The following is a 15,456-nucleotide window of genomic DNA, read 5'->3' as shown; positions in this document are numbered from 1 at the left end:
ATAATGTACATTTTATAGGCTATTCATAATCTTTCAAGGAAAATTGGTGCTGGGACTGTGTCCAACTTTGCAACTGACACCTGGGTTTTTGCATACATTAATTTTCCCTAAAACAATTACCAGAATAATTTCTATTCTCATTCTCAGCCAGAAATGGGGCCACTATGGCTTAAACGTCCTCAATTAAAAAGCAAAACAGGTGGATGGTAGAAATTAACCCCTATTTAACAGGCTAACCATCTATAACGTGGCTGGGGAATTCTGGGAATTGAAGTCCAGACATCTTTACCAAGGTTGGAAATGCTCCATTAGATGACATAGACTTTAAAAAAGCGTCAATTTCAAAGCTGGACTTGATGTGGTTTTAAAGAGGGGATCTGGAGCATACCCAACCTGTGAAAATTAGTGAGATAGACCACGAATAAGTTAGCTTTGTGCTAAGTAATGATAACCAGCACTAGGAATTGCACCCAGAAACGTATCAGCTAGTGTATTCCATGGCATGGTGGTATTCTATACAGTTATCAAGATGTGCCTTTTACTTCCCATGTTGTTGCATTCTGGACCCATTGCAGCTTCCAGTTGGTCTTCAAGGGAAGGACCCAGCAGAGTGCATTAGAGGAGTCCAACTAAGGGAGGTGACTAAGATGTGAATAGTCACGCGCAGGAAAATGAACTCAACTACTACACAACATAGATTTAGGCTGCTACCTATTCCTTAAGCAGGAACCATGAGTCCAAGAGGAACCCCAAGTCACATATTGGCTTTTGAGTACATACTTCTAATTCCAACGAGCTTTCTGGCTACCATGCCATGTTTGTTGGTAAACAGAGATCAGCACCATGGACAGGACTAAAGGGGGACATATTGATGGATGGACTCTTGCCATGGAGATCTAAAGAGGAAGCACGATCTGGTTGACAATTCTTTCTACTGTTGTTAGAGATCCACATTTATTAAAATGTAACTTGGGGACATCATGGTCAGTCTGTGCTTTTGCTGATACCCTTTCTCTACCCTCTCCTTCAAAATAAATACAGTAATGGTTGACTTACAATTATCTCCTCCCACTTATGACTATAACCCTGTTGCTTGCATCTTTACGGTTTATATTATTTTATTTTCTAGTATGATTTGATTGCTTATTTAGTAACCTATGACTATCACTAAGTGTTGTATCTTAAGATTCTTGATCAATGTATTTTTTTCTTTTTTCTTTGCACTGAGAACACATGCACTAAAGACAAAATCCTTGTGTGTCCAATCACACTTGAGCAAAAAAGAATTCTATTCTATTCTATTCCATTCCATTCCATTCTTTATTCTATTATTCTATTCTATTCTATTCTATTCTATTTCATTCTATTTCTATTTCTATTTCTATTTCTATTTCTATTTCTATTCTATTCTACTTTCCTGTTCCTTATTCTACTTCTACTCCTACTCTACTCTACTCTACTCTACATTCCAATAGCTATTCTATTCTATTCTATTCTATTCTATTCTATTCTATTCTATTCTATTCTATTCTATTCTATTCTATTCTATTCTATTCTACTCTACTCTACTCTACTCTACTCTACTCTACTCTACTCTACTCTACTCTATGACTGTTCAAAGTTGCAATTTAAATCTGTCCTCACACAACTACCCCAGAATCTCCATGATCACAAGACCATGTTTGGGCCAGTATTTACAATGCAACACCCTGGGATCACGGGATCACCATTTGTGACCTTCCGAGTTGATTCTGACAACCAAAGGGACATGTGAGGGGGCCGGATTCACTTAATGACCACATGATTCATTTAACAAGCACAGTGATTTACTTTGCTGGGGCAACAAACAAACAAAAAAGGTCCTAAAATTGGCAGCACTCTCTTTCACCATTTCCTCGCTTAGCAACAGAAATCGTAGCAACTTAAATCCTATCCGGGGCACCTAAAAGGTCATCCCAACTGCACGGCGGAGCCCATCCTAAGGAACTCCATGCAAGACTTAAGATGCAATTCTGCATTCATCTGCTGGGATGACAAATTTATATATGGCATTTATATGTCAGTCCCTGGGAAATTGGGTGGCATATAAACTTCATTTATTACAACACTGAAATGATTATTGTGTTCCTATTCAGCATATGAACATGAATATCCAGGAGCCTGTGGCTTCCAATCACACCTTCAGACTCCAAGCCCCATCATTCCCAGCCTGGCTGGGATCTCTGGAAGCTGGAATCCCACCCTTCACCATGGAGACCCTTCGCCTTGGAGACTCTCTCTCTCTGTATGTATGTATGTATGTATGTATGTATGTATGTATGTATGTATGTATGTATGTACACATAGGAGCCTCTCTAGGAATTTCCATGCTGGGATAGACGCTTTCCTTTTTCTTTTCTTCATGCGCCACCTGCTGGTCACGTGACGAGCGACGAGAGGAGAGGCCGGCAGAGGCGCGGTCAGCTGACCGGAAAGGGTTTCCTTCGCGTCCTTCTCGAGGGCTGGAAAAGGAGAAGAAGGAGGAGGAGCCGCCGTTCGGCCATGGAGCGCTACGAGAAGGCGGCGCTCAACGCGCTTTCGCCCCCCGAGGCCCGGTGAGGACGGGAAGCCGGCCGGGGGGGAGCCGCTCTCGGGGCTGGGAGAGCCTCCATCCCGGAGGGGGGAGGAAGAAGGAATTAATTTGAGTCCCTGTTTCAAAATGGAGGGTCTCCCCCAAACGCCCCCCCGCCATATCTGGGGCTTCTTCCTCCTCATAGAGGAAGGAGGGTTCGGTTGCTTGGATGGAAAAGTTGCCTTAAAACTTTTTAATCTATGGTAGATGATAACTAGGGCAATAATTCAACCCAATTTCTTGGTAATGCTTTTAAAAAAATAAAATATTCCTTTCTAAAGCAATTGCTCTGCTCTGTTTGGTACATAATTATTTTTCTTTGTTGTGACTTTTTTGTAGAAGCGAAGTTTCATTAGCCTCAACTCTAAGGACAATGCTGTTCTTCACAGCTTTAATGATTATGTTACCAATTGGATTGTATTTCTCAACAAAGGCGTATATATTTGAAGGTAATTGTCTTTCTTTTATACTTTTTTTTTTTAAAACTACGTCTCTCTAGGTCAGTATATTCCAGCAGTGCTTGTCAACCTTGGCAACTTGAAGAAGTGTGAACTTCATGCTGGCTGGGGAATTCTGGGAGTTGAAATCCACATACCTTTAAAGTTGGCAAAGCTGAGAAACATTGCATTGTGGTCTCTTATTAAAACGTAAATAATGTATACCTTATTACATGGTATTAAGCAGCTGCTTTTTTATTTTTGAATGATAAAGGTTTGAAATAATTTCAGGGAACATTAGATATGTTTCACTGCTGGTTATGTCACAATCTCCGATTAACAAAACATGGAAGAATATATCTGTTTGTACACATTATGTAAGTTTTCATTGTTTTTGTCTTTTTGTTGTTGTTTTCCAGGTACCTTTGGAATGTCCAACAGAGACAGCTACTTTTATGCTGCAATTGTTGCCGTCGTTGCTGTACACATTGTCCTTGCTCTTTTTGTGTATGTAGCATGGAATGAAGGCTCCCGGCAGTGGCGGGAGGGCAAGCAGGACTAAGAGGGATGAATGGCTGCCTGACAGACAAAGGAAGATTTGTAGGATGTGGTGCAAGCCTCAAAGACTTTCAGAAGTCCCTGTTTGAATTGGATGAGATTGGTGGGACGGAAACGTTTTGTTTTGTTTGTATGAATCCATGATTTCAGGAGTCCCAAAATTTAGCAGAGCTGGGAAAAACCAGCAAGAGGAGCAACTGAGAACCGTTTAGAAAATGTTGATAAATTTTCTAGACAAAAACGTGGCATTTCTGCACTGTAAGTAATAATGACTTTGGAATCCCACCTCTAGATAATGCTTTCAGTAGACTTGGCAATGTCAAGGTAATTTTGGAGCTTCCAGTATCAGTGAAACAGATTCGATTCTTATGTCCCCTGGGGGGAGATCAATTTTTGGATTCAATCTGACATTGGAATGGTTTGTCTGAACAGCTGAGAAACACAGGAGTTTTTGGGACTGGTGTTTATTTTGTTTGATGGCAGAACAATAATGCCAAGTTGAGCCAGACTATATGTGGTAGCTTTACATGTAAGATTCCCGCTCCCACCCCGAAAATTAGATACCAAGTTTTGTCAAATGCCATGATTTTGAATGCAGTTTTTCTGTTATTCACTACCAAGGAGTGAATTCCCTTAAGTGGGAGACTTTGTTTAATAGACCAAGATATAAATCAATTTATGACCCAATTTCAGAGTCCTACAAATGTTATTTGGCCATCCAAATGGTCTCCGTGTTGAAATTTAAAATTTGTTTTGCCACGTGTTCTTTGGGTTGATCAATTGCTACTTTCATCATCTTTCTCTTGGCAGCCTGTTAATTTGCTGCCTTAATGTCTTGCAAAGAAAAGACCCCACTGCAGTAACATTATTCCTCTTTTATTGCTGCTGAAAATCATGGACGTCGTGCGTTGGAATGACTTTGAAATTGGAGTTTGGCCTGAACTTCCAGTTTGCCAAATTTGGTGGTGGGGGAGGGAATTCTCTTGTAATATGTTGTACATTATTTGTTGCTGAAATAATGAAAATTTTCTTCCTTACCCCTTTTCATTGGTGAGATGGTTGGATATCCAACCAGTGCTGCTGCAAAGCTGCCTCTGGCAGGAATGGGATTTTTTTTAGGTACAGGATTTTCTTCACAAGTAATGTGTGGTTCCCACAAATTGGCGGAATGAACTTTTCACAAATGTTGATCAGGAGCCGTGCTTGCTTCAAAATTGAATTGTTCCCCTTAAATCTTGATTCTTTTGGATTTCTAGTTTTCTTCCTGTTACAAAGATTACCAATGATTTTTGGGACTTAAAATGGCTCAGTGAGAGTTTCCCAGAGAGAGAGAGAGAGAAAGAGAGAGAGAAAATCCTCTTTTCCATTCAGATCAAACACTGGGAATATTTCAGGTCTGAATGCAGTGATGATTTTCAAGTTAAGGATGCTGCAAAAAAGGTTTGCATTTTGTCAGCAAAAGCTTCCAAGTTGTGTAGCTGGTGCTTGTGTTGCACTACAATGATCTCATGGCCCTTTTAAATTCCACCTTTTTCTACTACACTGCTGATCTTATTTTCTCCTCTCTGATAGATTAAATTTATGTTACCTATTGCAAATGCTGCATTTACAGTCAAAATGCAGGCCTACAGATTCACTGCTGAGCCCAAAGAATTGAAATGGCTATGTAGTAGTTTCTGAATGATCCCTTGATAGCCAACGAGTTGTAAATATTGTACCATCAGCACTTCTCCGATGTTGATCGCTTCCTTATCAATTGGCTGGTCTGGGTGTATATTACGGGATGTATCTGTGGTATATGCTTGCACTGAACTCTAACCAAGGCTATGATTGGGCTTTACATGTTGCACTAAACGATTGGTTTTTGACCTAGCACGTTGTGTGAGACCCAATCATTAAGGTATAGAAACTGTGATTTCTGATTTCAGGTTTTGTGCAAACCCAGTTGTCTATAATTTATACAATAAATTGAGTAAATCATGTGTGATGTGATCCAAGCCTGCATTTTCTTCAGATGGGAGAACTAATTCTCAACAGAGCCATGGAATATACAACTGTCTTCAACCTGTTACCCTGTAGATCTCCAAAATTTTGCACTTTTAAGACTTTTGTAGATTTCAACTTCCAGAATTCCCCAGCTTAGCATGGCCGGCTGGGGAATTCTGAGAATTCCACAGTTCTTAAAGTTGCCAGATTTGGATCTCCTCCCCCCGCTCTAGATGTTAGTGTTTGGAACTATGGGCGTGGTAGCTGGGAACTGGAGGAAATTGCAACCCTGACAACATCTGGAATCAATTCTTGAAAGATTTCCAGCATAGATACGCTTTCATTTTGACTCTTGTTTAGTTCCTGTTTTCTTGGTGCTCTCTGAGCTTGCTTCTTTTCTTGCAGACGTTTCATTACCATAACTAGGTAACATCATCAATGCTAGTAAGGAGTGACAGTAAACAGCACTCCTTACTAGCACTGATGATGTTACCTAGTTGGGTCATGAAACGTCTGCAAGAAAACAGGCAAACTCAGAGACCACCAACGACCCCTCATTTCAATCTTGAGCTACAAATATTTTCCTTTATTGGTACTTCCTGCTTCTTGGTGGCATGTGAGTTATTTCCTGCAGACAATGGGTATCTGATTCATAGAATCATGAGTCCTGAAGTCTTTTGGTTCACCTCCTCTGCTCAGGGTATGAATTCTCAAACCGCCCCAAAGAATTCATTGATCAACCTTTGGTTCAAAACTTCCAGTGATGGAGCCCCACCGCTGGCTGTTCAGAAGCAATCAAGAATAAATCAACATCACCTTCCGATCACAATTTAATAGATTATGATCCTTTCCAGCTCTATTAAGGATAATGTGCTTGGAAGGACAGAGTGATGTACAACAAGCATTTGTCATTGGGTGGGTTGGAAGGAAAGGGTTGTGTGCAGAGTTGGCAGCAGAGTCGGACAGTAGTGAGGTTGGGGAGGAACCTGGGCCAGTCCTGGAGGCTGAGGAGGGCTCGGATGAGGGCTCTGCCTCAGAGGCAGAGATGGGGCCAGGGCTGCCTGACAGTCATCAGCTGCCTTCAGAGTTGGAGATCAGTGGGGCAGAAAAACAGTCGGAGCCTGTTACCAGTGAGATGTCCTTGATGCCCTCTGAGCTTGGTTGTTTTCTTGCAGATGTTTCATGACCCAACTAGGTAACGTCATCAGTGCTAGAAGAGAGAGAGGTTGGCCCTCTTTTTATATACTAGGCAAGGTCATCAGTGCTAGAGGGGAGAGGGTTGTGCAGAGCGGGGGAGAAAGAGGAGGAGGACTGTGGGGTCCTCGGTGCTCTCTGAGCTTAGTTGCTCTTTTGCAGACGTTTCATGACCCAACAAGGCAACATCATCAGGAGAGAGGGGTGTGTAGAGAGAAGGAGAACAACTGGGGTTTCTTGGTGCTCTTTGAGGTTGGTTGCTTTCTTGCAAACGTTTCATGACTCAGTCTAGTGATGAGTGATGGTGTCACCTAGTTTGAGTCACGAAACGCCTGTAAGAAAACAAACCAGAGTCAGAGAGCACCAAGGACCCCTCGATAAAAATGCTTCTAGCCCCTAGGGGTCACTCTTGAGCTTCGGCATGGTGGGATAATTAAGGTGAATAAAAGTGCTGTTTTGGTCAGCTCTTCCTTAAGAATAAGACGTCTGTCCTTGCAATTTAAAAACCAAAAGTCAACACCTTTAGCTTTACCTCGTTGCCATGGGCCTACGCAGCTTAATTTTTCAGTCTCATTCTCATTCTTGTCCCTCTATGTGCTCAAAAGCCAAACAGTGTCTTAACTAAGTTAATTTTTGAAAGGGAAAAATACAGGGAATTCTGGGGCAGTATGGTTATACCCTATTTGCAGTGTCCTATGGCCACATGACTGATTTATTACCTGTTTTGCCATAAATCAGGGAATACCCCCCCCCCAACACACACCCCAATTGGCTATAATGGGTTTGCTTCATGACTGCAACATTCATTTAACAACTGTAGCCTTCACTTAATGTCCACCTCAAAAACATTGGTAAAATTGGGCACAGTCACATGGTGCAGGGGTGGCCAACTTTTTGGACCTCAGGGACCATCAAACTCAGAATTTTAAATCCCGCGGACCAGAGACCCTGGGAAAATCCCCCCAAAAAGTCTGCAGGAAAATCCCCCACCCCGTTTTCCTACCGATCGATCGTTCTTTATTTGGGATCACAGGATACCATCTCCAGCTCCATTCTCAGGGGGAGAGAGAGAGAGAGAGAGACTTTTGGCTTCATGCAAAGAAAGCAGCAGAAGGAGCAGAAGTCTTTCTTTCTCTCCTCCAAACTGCCAGAAATGAGTCTTTGCTGGTGCAGCCTCTTGGGGCAGGAGGCCTTGCAGAGTCCCAAAGACTCATTTCTGGCGGAGTTTGGGGAGAGAAAGAAAGACTTTTGCTGCTTTCCTTGTGTGCAGCCAAAAACAGAAGAAGAAAGAAGTGGAAAGAAGCAGCCCGGTGGCCAGGCCAGGCACGTGGGGCAAGTGGGGCAAGTCCCCCACCTCCGCATTTCCCCCCCTCCCCTCACTACCTCGTGTTGTTCCAATGCAAGCGACACAAACTTTGTGTTCCCACGGGCCATGTGGGCAGCGCACCCTTGTGTTCCCGCACAGCCTGGATTAATTGCTTTGGGGGTGACATTTCTCTGTGGGCCACCAAAATTTTCTCGCGGACCACCAGTGGTTCCCAGCCCACTGCTTGGCGACTACTGACATGGTGACCTACTTCACCACCACAACTGAACGACCATTATTCTGGGCTCGGTTACAGTCGTAAGTCGAGGATCCTATACCCCTGTAAGCCGCCTTGAGTTGCCATGTGCGAGTGGGCGGCAATATAAATTTTCTCATAAATAATAAATTCAAAAAAAAATTGCCCATGTTGTGTTCTGAATCCGTGCCAAAGCCAACAAGCCCCAGTTTCACCTGGATGTGTCCATAAAAAGCTTTTAAAGAGTGGAGCTTAATTCAAAGAACTTTTTATTTTGTTTTAGGATCATAGTGCAATCCTGCCCCTCCCTCCCTCATCTTAAAATGCTACTTACTTTTCCTTTACATAGAAAAGAGAATCTAACTTTACTAGTGGTAGTCAAACTGGGAAACAGTTGGGATTTCCTTCTGCCCAGTGATGCCACATTGCTGGTCTCTCAGCAGTGCTTTGGGGGGGAAATCCAGTAATTGTATGTTTGTTGGCTCGAAGATGCTGGGGAGAATGGGGGTGGGGAGAGGGGGGACAGAAGCGACAGAAAAAGAGCAGTCATTTCCCAGCACAAAATATTGTATAAAACAATAATTTCCGTAAACAGGTTGGAAGATGCTGGGAACGGAGTCGCTGCAATAGAATAATTATCGCGTGTGTATCGCCATCTCCGGGTTTGTGCCTGTTTGCTTGCAGATGAAAAGACAAACAAGCTAACTAAACCATAGAGGGAAAGTGCTTTTGTTTTCCTCAAGAGCTAGTGAGAGGATGAAGGATTAAAAAGCTGCCTAATTTTGGTTACAATGGGCCACGGGGAAGAGAGAGGAAAAAAAAAACCTCCACTTTGGAAGAAATTGACGTGACTCAACGTTATTTAAGGGAACATAACCTCGATAAAAAGATTTAGAAAGGCTTTGTGGCCTCAGCAGGCCTTCATCTTGTCTCTGCCAGCATTTATCTATTTTTTTTTCTATTTTAGAGCATTCAGGAAAAGAGACTTGAATTGTTCTTAGCTTCTGGCTACAAGTGAAGAAAGCCACTCTAATCTCCTGCAGAGGAATATACTGTCCAGGCTGCTTTTTTTTTTCTTCTCCTTAATTCAAGCCGGTCATTCAAGAGGCTCTGGTTGTAAAAACAAATGAAGAAGCAGAATGCAAATAGGCTAAAAAAAAATTAAAAATAAAACGCAGTTAAGATTCGAATCGGGTTGCAAAACCAACCTTGTTTAAAACCAAGGTCTGTTAGCTCCTCTTTGCAGAAAGCAGCCATTAAGTGCTGACTGAACTCTTATGGGTTTTTAGCAGGTGATGGCTTGGCTTTATAGATTAGCAGAGTTGGAAGGGACCTTGTAGGTCATCTAGTCCAACCCCCCCGCCGCCCAAGCAGGAGACCCTACACCATTTCTGACAGATGGCAATCCAGTCTCTTCTTGAAAGCCTCCAGGGATGAAGCTCCCACAACTGCTGAAGACGACTTCTGTTCCATCAGTGGATTGTTTTCACTGTCAGAAAATTTCTCCTTATTTCCAGGTTGAATCTCTCCTTGATCAGTTTCCATCCACTATTCCTTGTCCTGCCTTAAGATGCTTTGGAAAATAGCTTGACCCCACTCCTCCTCTCTGTGGCAGCCCCTCAAATATTGGATTCAGGGGATAAAACAAAAGCAAAGGGAAAGGCATAGTTAGAGTTTGGGACACCTTCTTCTTCTTTTCTTCTTCTTCTTCTTCTTCTTCTTCTTCTTCTTCTTCTTCTTCTTCTTCTTCTTCTTCTTCTTCTTCTTCTTCTTCTTCTTCTTCTTCTTCTTCTTCTTCTTCTTCTTCTTCTTCTTCTTCTCCTTCTCCTCTCCTCCTCCTTCTCCTTCTCCTCCTCCTCCTCCTCCTCCTCCTCCTCCTCCTCCTCCTCCTCCTCCTCCTCCTCCTCCTCCTCCTCCTCCTCCTCCCCTCCTCCTCCTCCTCCTCCTCCTCCTCCTCCTCCTCCTCCTCCTCCTCCTCCTCCTCGGAAGCCATGATGTTGTTCTTCTGCCTGGAACTTCATACAGAATTCATACAGAATAAACAGGATGATAAATTGGGGGTCTTTGTTAGCTTCTGTTGCTTGAAGAGTTGCAGGGCTATTTTAAAGAAAGTAAGGTCACCGTATACCATACCAAAAAAAACCCAATAACAATAACTACTCTCCTTGCCCAAAATAAATCCATTTTTTTGATTATTTTCAAGGACAGAATGTTCCGAGAATGTCTTGTTGGCGACTCGGGCATAGTGGTGATCAGAAAAAGGAAATTTGTCCTGTTTTTCTACTATGCTTAAAAGGTCTAAATTGGTCTTTTTTCTCTCCCTGTAAATGCAGCCCAGGCAGTTGGCTTGAATCAAAAGCAATTCAGGTTCTGAATGGTAACACAGAATAAAAAGCCAAAGGCAATCTCAAGGTTTAGTTTCTTGAATGAGGAGGAGGAGGAGGAGGAGGAGAAGAAAAACCACCAGAAATTTTGGAAAAATGGGAAAAAAAGAAAGGAAAGCTCTTACTGAGATTAGCTGAGTTTTGTTTGGAAATGAAATAATTTAATTGAGAAAAACGAGCCCAGAACAATTTATTTGTGCTTTAGCTGCATCACTATATTGATAATAATAAAAAGGCAATACTGCAGAATTTTACATTGCTGTTGTACAAAAGATAATATATGTTGAAAGCCTATTTTGCAAACCTTATACAGCAAAGCTTTTAAAGTTACATAACGTCCTTCAAATTTGACATTTGGATTTGGTTTTTACATTATACAGAATCACGGTGTGGAGTCTGTCCCATCCTATTGGATTTTTTGGCACCCAAAATCCAGATTTCTCTCTGGCAAAAAAACCAATTTGCAGCACATCTTTAACCTGAGCAGAAAAATGTATCTCAGTTTTATAGTAATTTCCTTTCAATTTCTTCCCGTGTACCTTGATTGTGTTCCTCTGTTGATGCAATTTAGGATTGCATGGGCTTTTTTGGGATGGGGCCCCATTTCTCATTCTCTGGAAGATACCAATTTCCTGGTTTCTTCCATCTCAATCAGATTTGTGCTCACCCATAGTAACTCATTGTTACCATCGCATGCTTTAGTAACCTGAAATGCTTGCTAAAAGTTTTGTGGTTTCTCATTTGTAGACTATCTGCTGGTTGACCGGTTCGTGTCCCTCTGCTTTTATTTAGCTGTCACCAGGGAATGGCTGGCAGTCACCTCTCAGAATAAGGAAGCCCGTTTAATCTTAAATTTTGACAATGCCAGTTTGGAGAGCTTTGGAGAGCTCTGCAGTGATAGTTTCTTTGATAAACCGACAGAGGAAATAAAATTGCCCTTCTGCAAATAATCTTGTGTTTCCTAAAGCTATGGGCACAATTGTGAATGTGAGGCTGTTAGGCAAGAAAAACCAAAAGTATACATAACAGATAGGCTTAATAGCAGTAACTGTGAGAGGGATCTTGGTGGACAACCAGTTAAATATGAGCCAGCAGTAATGCAGCAGCAACCAAAAAGGCCAATGCAATCCTAAGTTGCATTAACAGAGGGATACAATCAAGATCAAGTGAGGTACTAATACCACTCTATAAAACCTTAGTAAGACCACACTTAGAGTATTGCATCCGGTTTTGTTCACCACACTATAAAAAAAGATGTTGAGACTCTTAGAAAGGGTGAAGAGAAGAGCAACCAGGATGATGGAGGCTCAAACATACGATGAACGGTTGCAAGAACTGGGCCTGGCTGGTCTAGGGAAGAGAAGGACCAGGGGAGACAGGAGAGCAGTCTTCCAGTATCTGAGTGGCTGCCACAGGGAGGAGGAAAGGGTCAAGCTATTCTCCAAAGCACCCAAAGGCCAGACAAGGAATAATAGATGGAAACTGAACAAGGAGAGATTCAACCTGGAAATAAGGAGAAACTTTTTGACAGAACAATCAACCCATGGAACAGAAGTTGCCCTCGGAAGTTATGGGAGCACCATCACTTGAGACTTTCAAGAAGAGATTGGACTGCCATCTGTCAGAAATGGTGTAGGGTCTCCCACTTGGGCGAGGGGTTGGACTAGATGACCTACAAGGTCCCTTCCAACTCTGTTATTCTATTCCACTGTGATCCCATGCTGTACATTCAATAAGATTTGTTTTCTCCAGCTGTACAAGGAATGGAAGCCCAGTAGGTGAAAACGTCGAACTGAATCCCACAATAGCTTTGTCAGGGTGCATTTTAGAGAGGCAACATGAGCATACGATTTAACACAAAAATGGAATTTTCCCCAAAGAGTGTGTGGTCCTTAAAACCTCTGAATCACAGGGCTGATGAGACAGGTTTGATTTAACGGTTTATTTCCGTGCCAGGCCTTTGGGATGTATATGTCTGCCTGCCTGTGAAGCATGTCTTGGTAAGCAGCAATTTAACTCTGATCAGCAAATCTGACACCATATTTACTGCAATGATCTTGGCTTTCCCCCCATGCCACACACATCCCTGTGTAAACGGGAGGTGTTGCCTTGTTTCCCCCTGAAATCAACAAGAGTTTTGCCATTTGTTACGGGAAAGAACTCAGATCAGAGAAGAAGAGAAAAAAAACAAAACTTCCATGCACATAAGCAGAAAACAGCATTGCCCAAATGAAATCCTTCCTCCACCTGTTGTTTTCCCTCCTTTGAAGTCGGCAAAGGGTCACAACACATCACAGCCCTCTGGAGTAACAATTTATTTGTCCGCACTAATGTCCTTCAAGAACTTCTCAAATGAAGAGGCATCGTTAAGGGACTGGGCGTGTACCTCCAATTATACTGAATAATATTTAACGTCTACTAGTTTTTCCTCTCTTTTTTTTAACAATAAAACCTTCCCAGGGTGGCTTAAGAAGAAATTTAAAACAAATAGAATCAATCAATCAATCAATATTGAAAGAATAAATCAGCTCCCCCTAATTCTATCTTAAAGTATGCCAGCTGGGGATTTCTGGTAGTTGAAATCTATCCATTATAAGACATGCTGAATGAGGAATTCTGGGAGTTGAAGTCCAGCCACCTTAAAGCATGCCAGCTAGGGAATTCTGGGAGTCGAGATCCACAGCATCTTAAAACATGCCGGCTGGAGAATTCTGGGAGTTGAAATCCAACCATTTAAAAACCTGCTGAGTGAGGAACTCTGGGAGTTGAAAATCTACCCCCATCTTAAAAGCATGTCACGTAGGGGATTCTGGGAGTTGGAAGTCCACCCCATCTTAAAAAGCATGCCAGCTGGGGAACTCTAGGAGTTGGAAGTCTTGACGCTTGAGATACATTGGCCTAGATAATTGGTGGTTTAGCATGTGAGACTAATCGAGACTTCCCTTCAAGTCGTAATCTTGATTTATTTGCCGATAACGTGCCAATCATGTATGTCATAACAGTTTTGGCTTTAGTGTGTGTGAAAAGAGCCCCTTGCTGGCTTGGCCTTTGAGGCTAGCTGGTGTCTTCTATAAGGATGCTCGCAGAAGACACTTGGGTAAGCCTGCCACCTCTGGGCTGCTTTCCCATTGCAGTTAACCCTATTTTGACCAGCCTTAGCTTCCTCCTCCTCTTCCTCCTCCCCCTCCTCCTCGAAAGAGAGAGGAAAATAAAGGTCACACATAAAGGGGCAATTTCAGCAATTAAAAGCAAACCACTTTCGCTCCCGAGCAGCGAAAATCTAGGCCAAGTTTCTTTTTGTGGAAGGAAAGAATATAAAGCGTCGCCAGCAACAGGCAACGAAACTAGTGGAAGGCGCCTCCTTGGATGGCTCAGCACGCTTTCCTGAAAAGAATCGCTATTATGTCGCCTTGCAGCCTCCCTTCTTCCCATTATGTCCTGTTGTGTTCAGACAGGCTGCCTGCCCCTCCCCGGGCCTTGCAGTTTCACCCTGGATGCAAAGTGGGTGGGGAACCCCACAAAGTTTTTGGGGCTTGCTGGCCAGAGAAACGGGCAGTAGTAAAACTCCAGGAGGAACCACAAAGGCAGGAGGGGCAAGGTTTGCGTTAACTCTGTCGGGAACAATCTTAGATCTGGTTTCAAAACCACGACATTTGCCCCGTTCTTTTATTATTGTCAAGATTTTTTACTTCATCTATATATATAAAAGCAAAATGCCCCTCACGCATCATCAGAAAATCTCCAGAACCGTAAAGCCTACAAACTTGACATTTGGCACCTATGTTCCTCTTGGCTTCTAGGGGCTCACTAAGAAAGGATTGTTCAAAATGGCCATCAGAGCTATTAGTATTTCCTATATGATCATTATTAACACGCTCTGATGCTAAGGAGTTTTACTCCCGCTCCCCACCTGAGAAGAAATCTCTTCCAAATGCAAAACACAATCAGAGGAGGAGGAGTTTCAGTTTCAGTTTCACAGCATCAAGCAGTTTTAGTATGGAACAGTTGAGCTAAGCCACGCCCAGGCTCCTTGCTGTCTCCTTGCTGACACAGCAAATACTGCTTCAGTTTCCAAACAGCCCTCAACTCTCTCTCTCTCTCACTGACAGGACGCTAGCCAGATGAATACCGATGGATCCTGGTAGGTAGAGGCAGAATTTCCCCCCCTTATTTTCCTCCCCAAAAACTAAGCCCAACCACTTAGTTTCGTAGCGAAGCACATGGGGATCGAGCTAGTCTTACATATGCATATCAATGCATGAATAGTGTGACACCTGGGTGCCATACATTTCAGTAGAGATAAAATAATATTAATCATGGTTCCCACATTCATCCAGCTTATATATTTCTAGTAGTAATACACATTTATATCAAATTATAATCTTATATTTTTTTCACATTGTTTGAACATACATAATACTACCACCGTTCGGTCCAGGAGGATCCGCAAAGGCAGGAGGGGCAAGGTTTGTGTTAACTCTTGTCAGAACAATCCTAGATCTGGTTTCAAAACTGCGACATTGTCCGCTTCTTTTATTATTAACAAGATTTTTATTTTATCTATATATACAGTGTATAAAAGTGAAATACCCTTCAAGCATCATCACAAAATCTCCAGAACTGTAAAGCCTACAAACTTGAAATTTGGTGTGTATCTTCCTTCCTTCCTTCCTTCCTTCCTTCCTTCCTTCCTTCCTTCCTTCCTTCCTTCCTTCCTTCCTTCC

General features: G+C 42.5%; 1 protein-coding gene across 1 annotated transcript; it reads left to right on the top strand.

Annotated features, from left to right (window-relative positions):
* Window positions 1-2,496: 2,496 nt before the first annotated feature.
* Window positions 2,497-5,588, top strand: VMA21 (vacuolar ATPase assembly factor VMA21). Its single transcript, XM_026674813.2, has 3 exons — window positions 2,497-2,594; window positions 2,951-3,060; window positions 3,468-5,588. The coding sequence occupies exons 1-3, from the start codon at window positions 2,542-2,544 to the stop codon at window positions 3,608-3,610; spliced, it is 306 nt and encodes a 101-aa protein (XP_026530598.1). The 5' UTR covers window positions 2,497-2,541; the 3' UTR covers window positions 3,611-5,588.
* The last annotated feature ends 9,868 nt before the right edge of the window (window positions 5,589-15,456 follow it).

Source organism: Notechis scutatus, chromosome 10 (assembly GCF_049901735.1).
Source record: "Notechis scutatus isolate UNSWTSFEM ecotype Mainland chromosome 10, rNotScu1.2, whole genome shotgun sequence".
In the NCBI taxonomy this organism is placed as follows: Eukaryota; Metazoa; Chordata; class Lepidosauria; order Squamata; family Elapidae; genus Notechis; species Notechis scutatus.
Note: the sequence above shows the minus strand (reverse complement) of the source record. Positions and strands in the feature narration are given on the sequence as shown.

Coding starts and splice junctions, on each gene's coding strand:
- VMA21 (XM_026674813.2), top strand. CDS start 2,542: ATGGAGCGCTACGAGAAGGCGGCGCTCAACGCGCTTTCGCCCCCCGAG. Junction 2,595..2,950: donor CTTTCGCCCCCCGAGGCCCG/GTGAGGACGGGA, acceptor ACTTTTTTGTAG/AAGCGAAGTTTCATTAGCCT. Junction 3,061..3,467: donor AAAGGCGTATATATTTGAAG/GTAATTGTCTTT, acceptor GTTGTTTTCCAG/GTACCTTTGGAATGTCCAAC.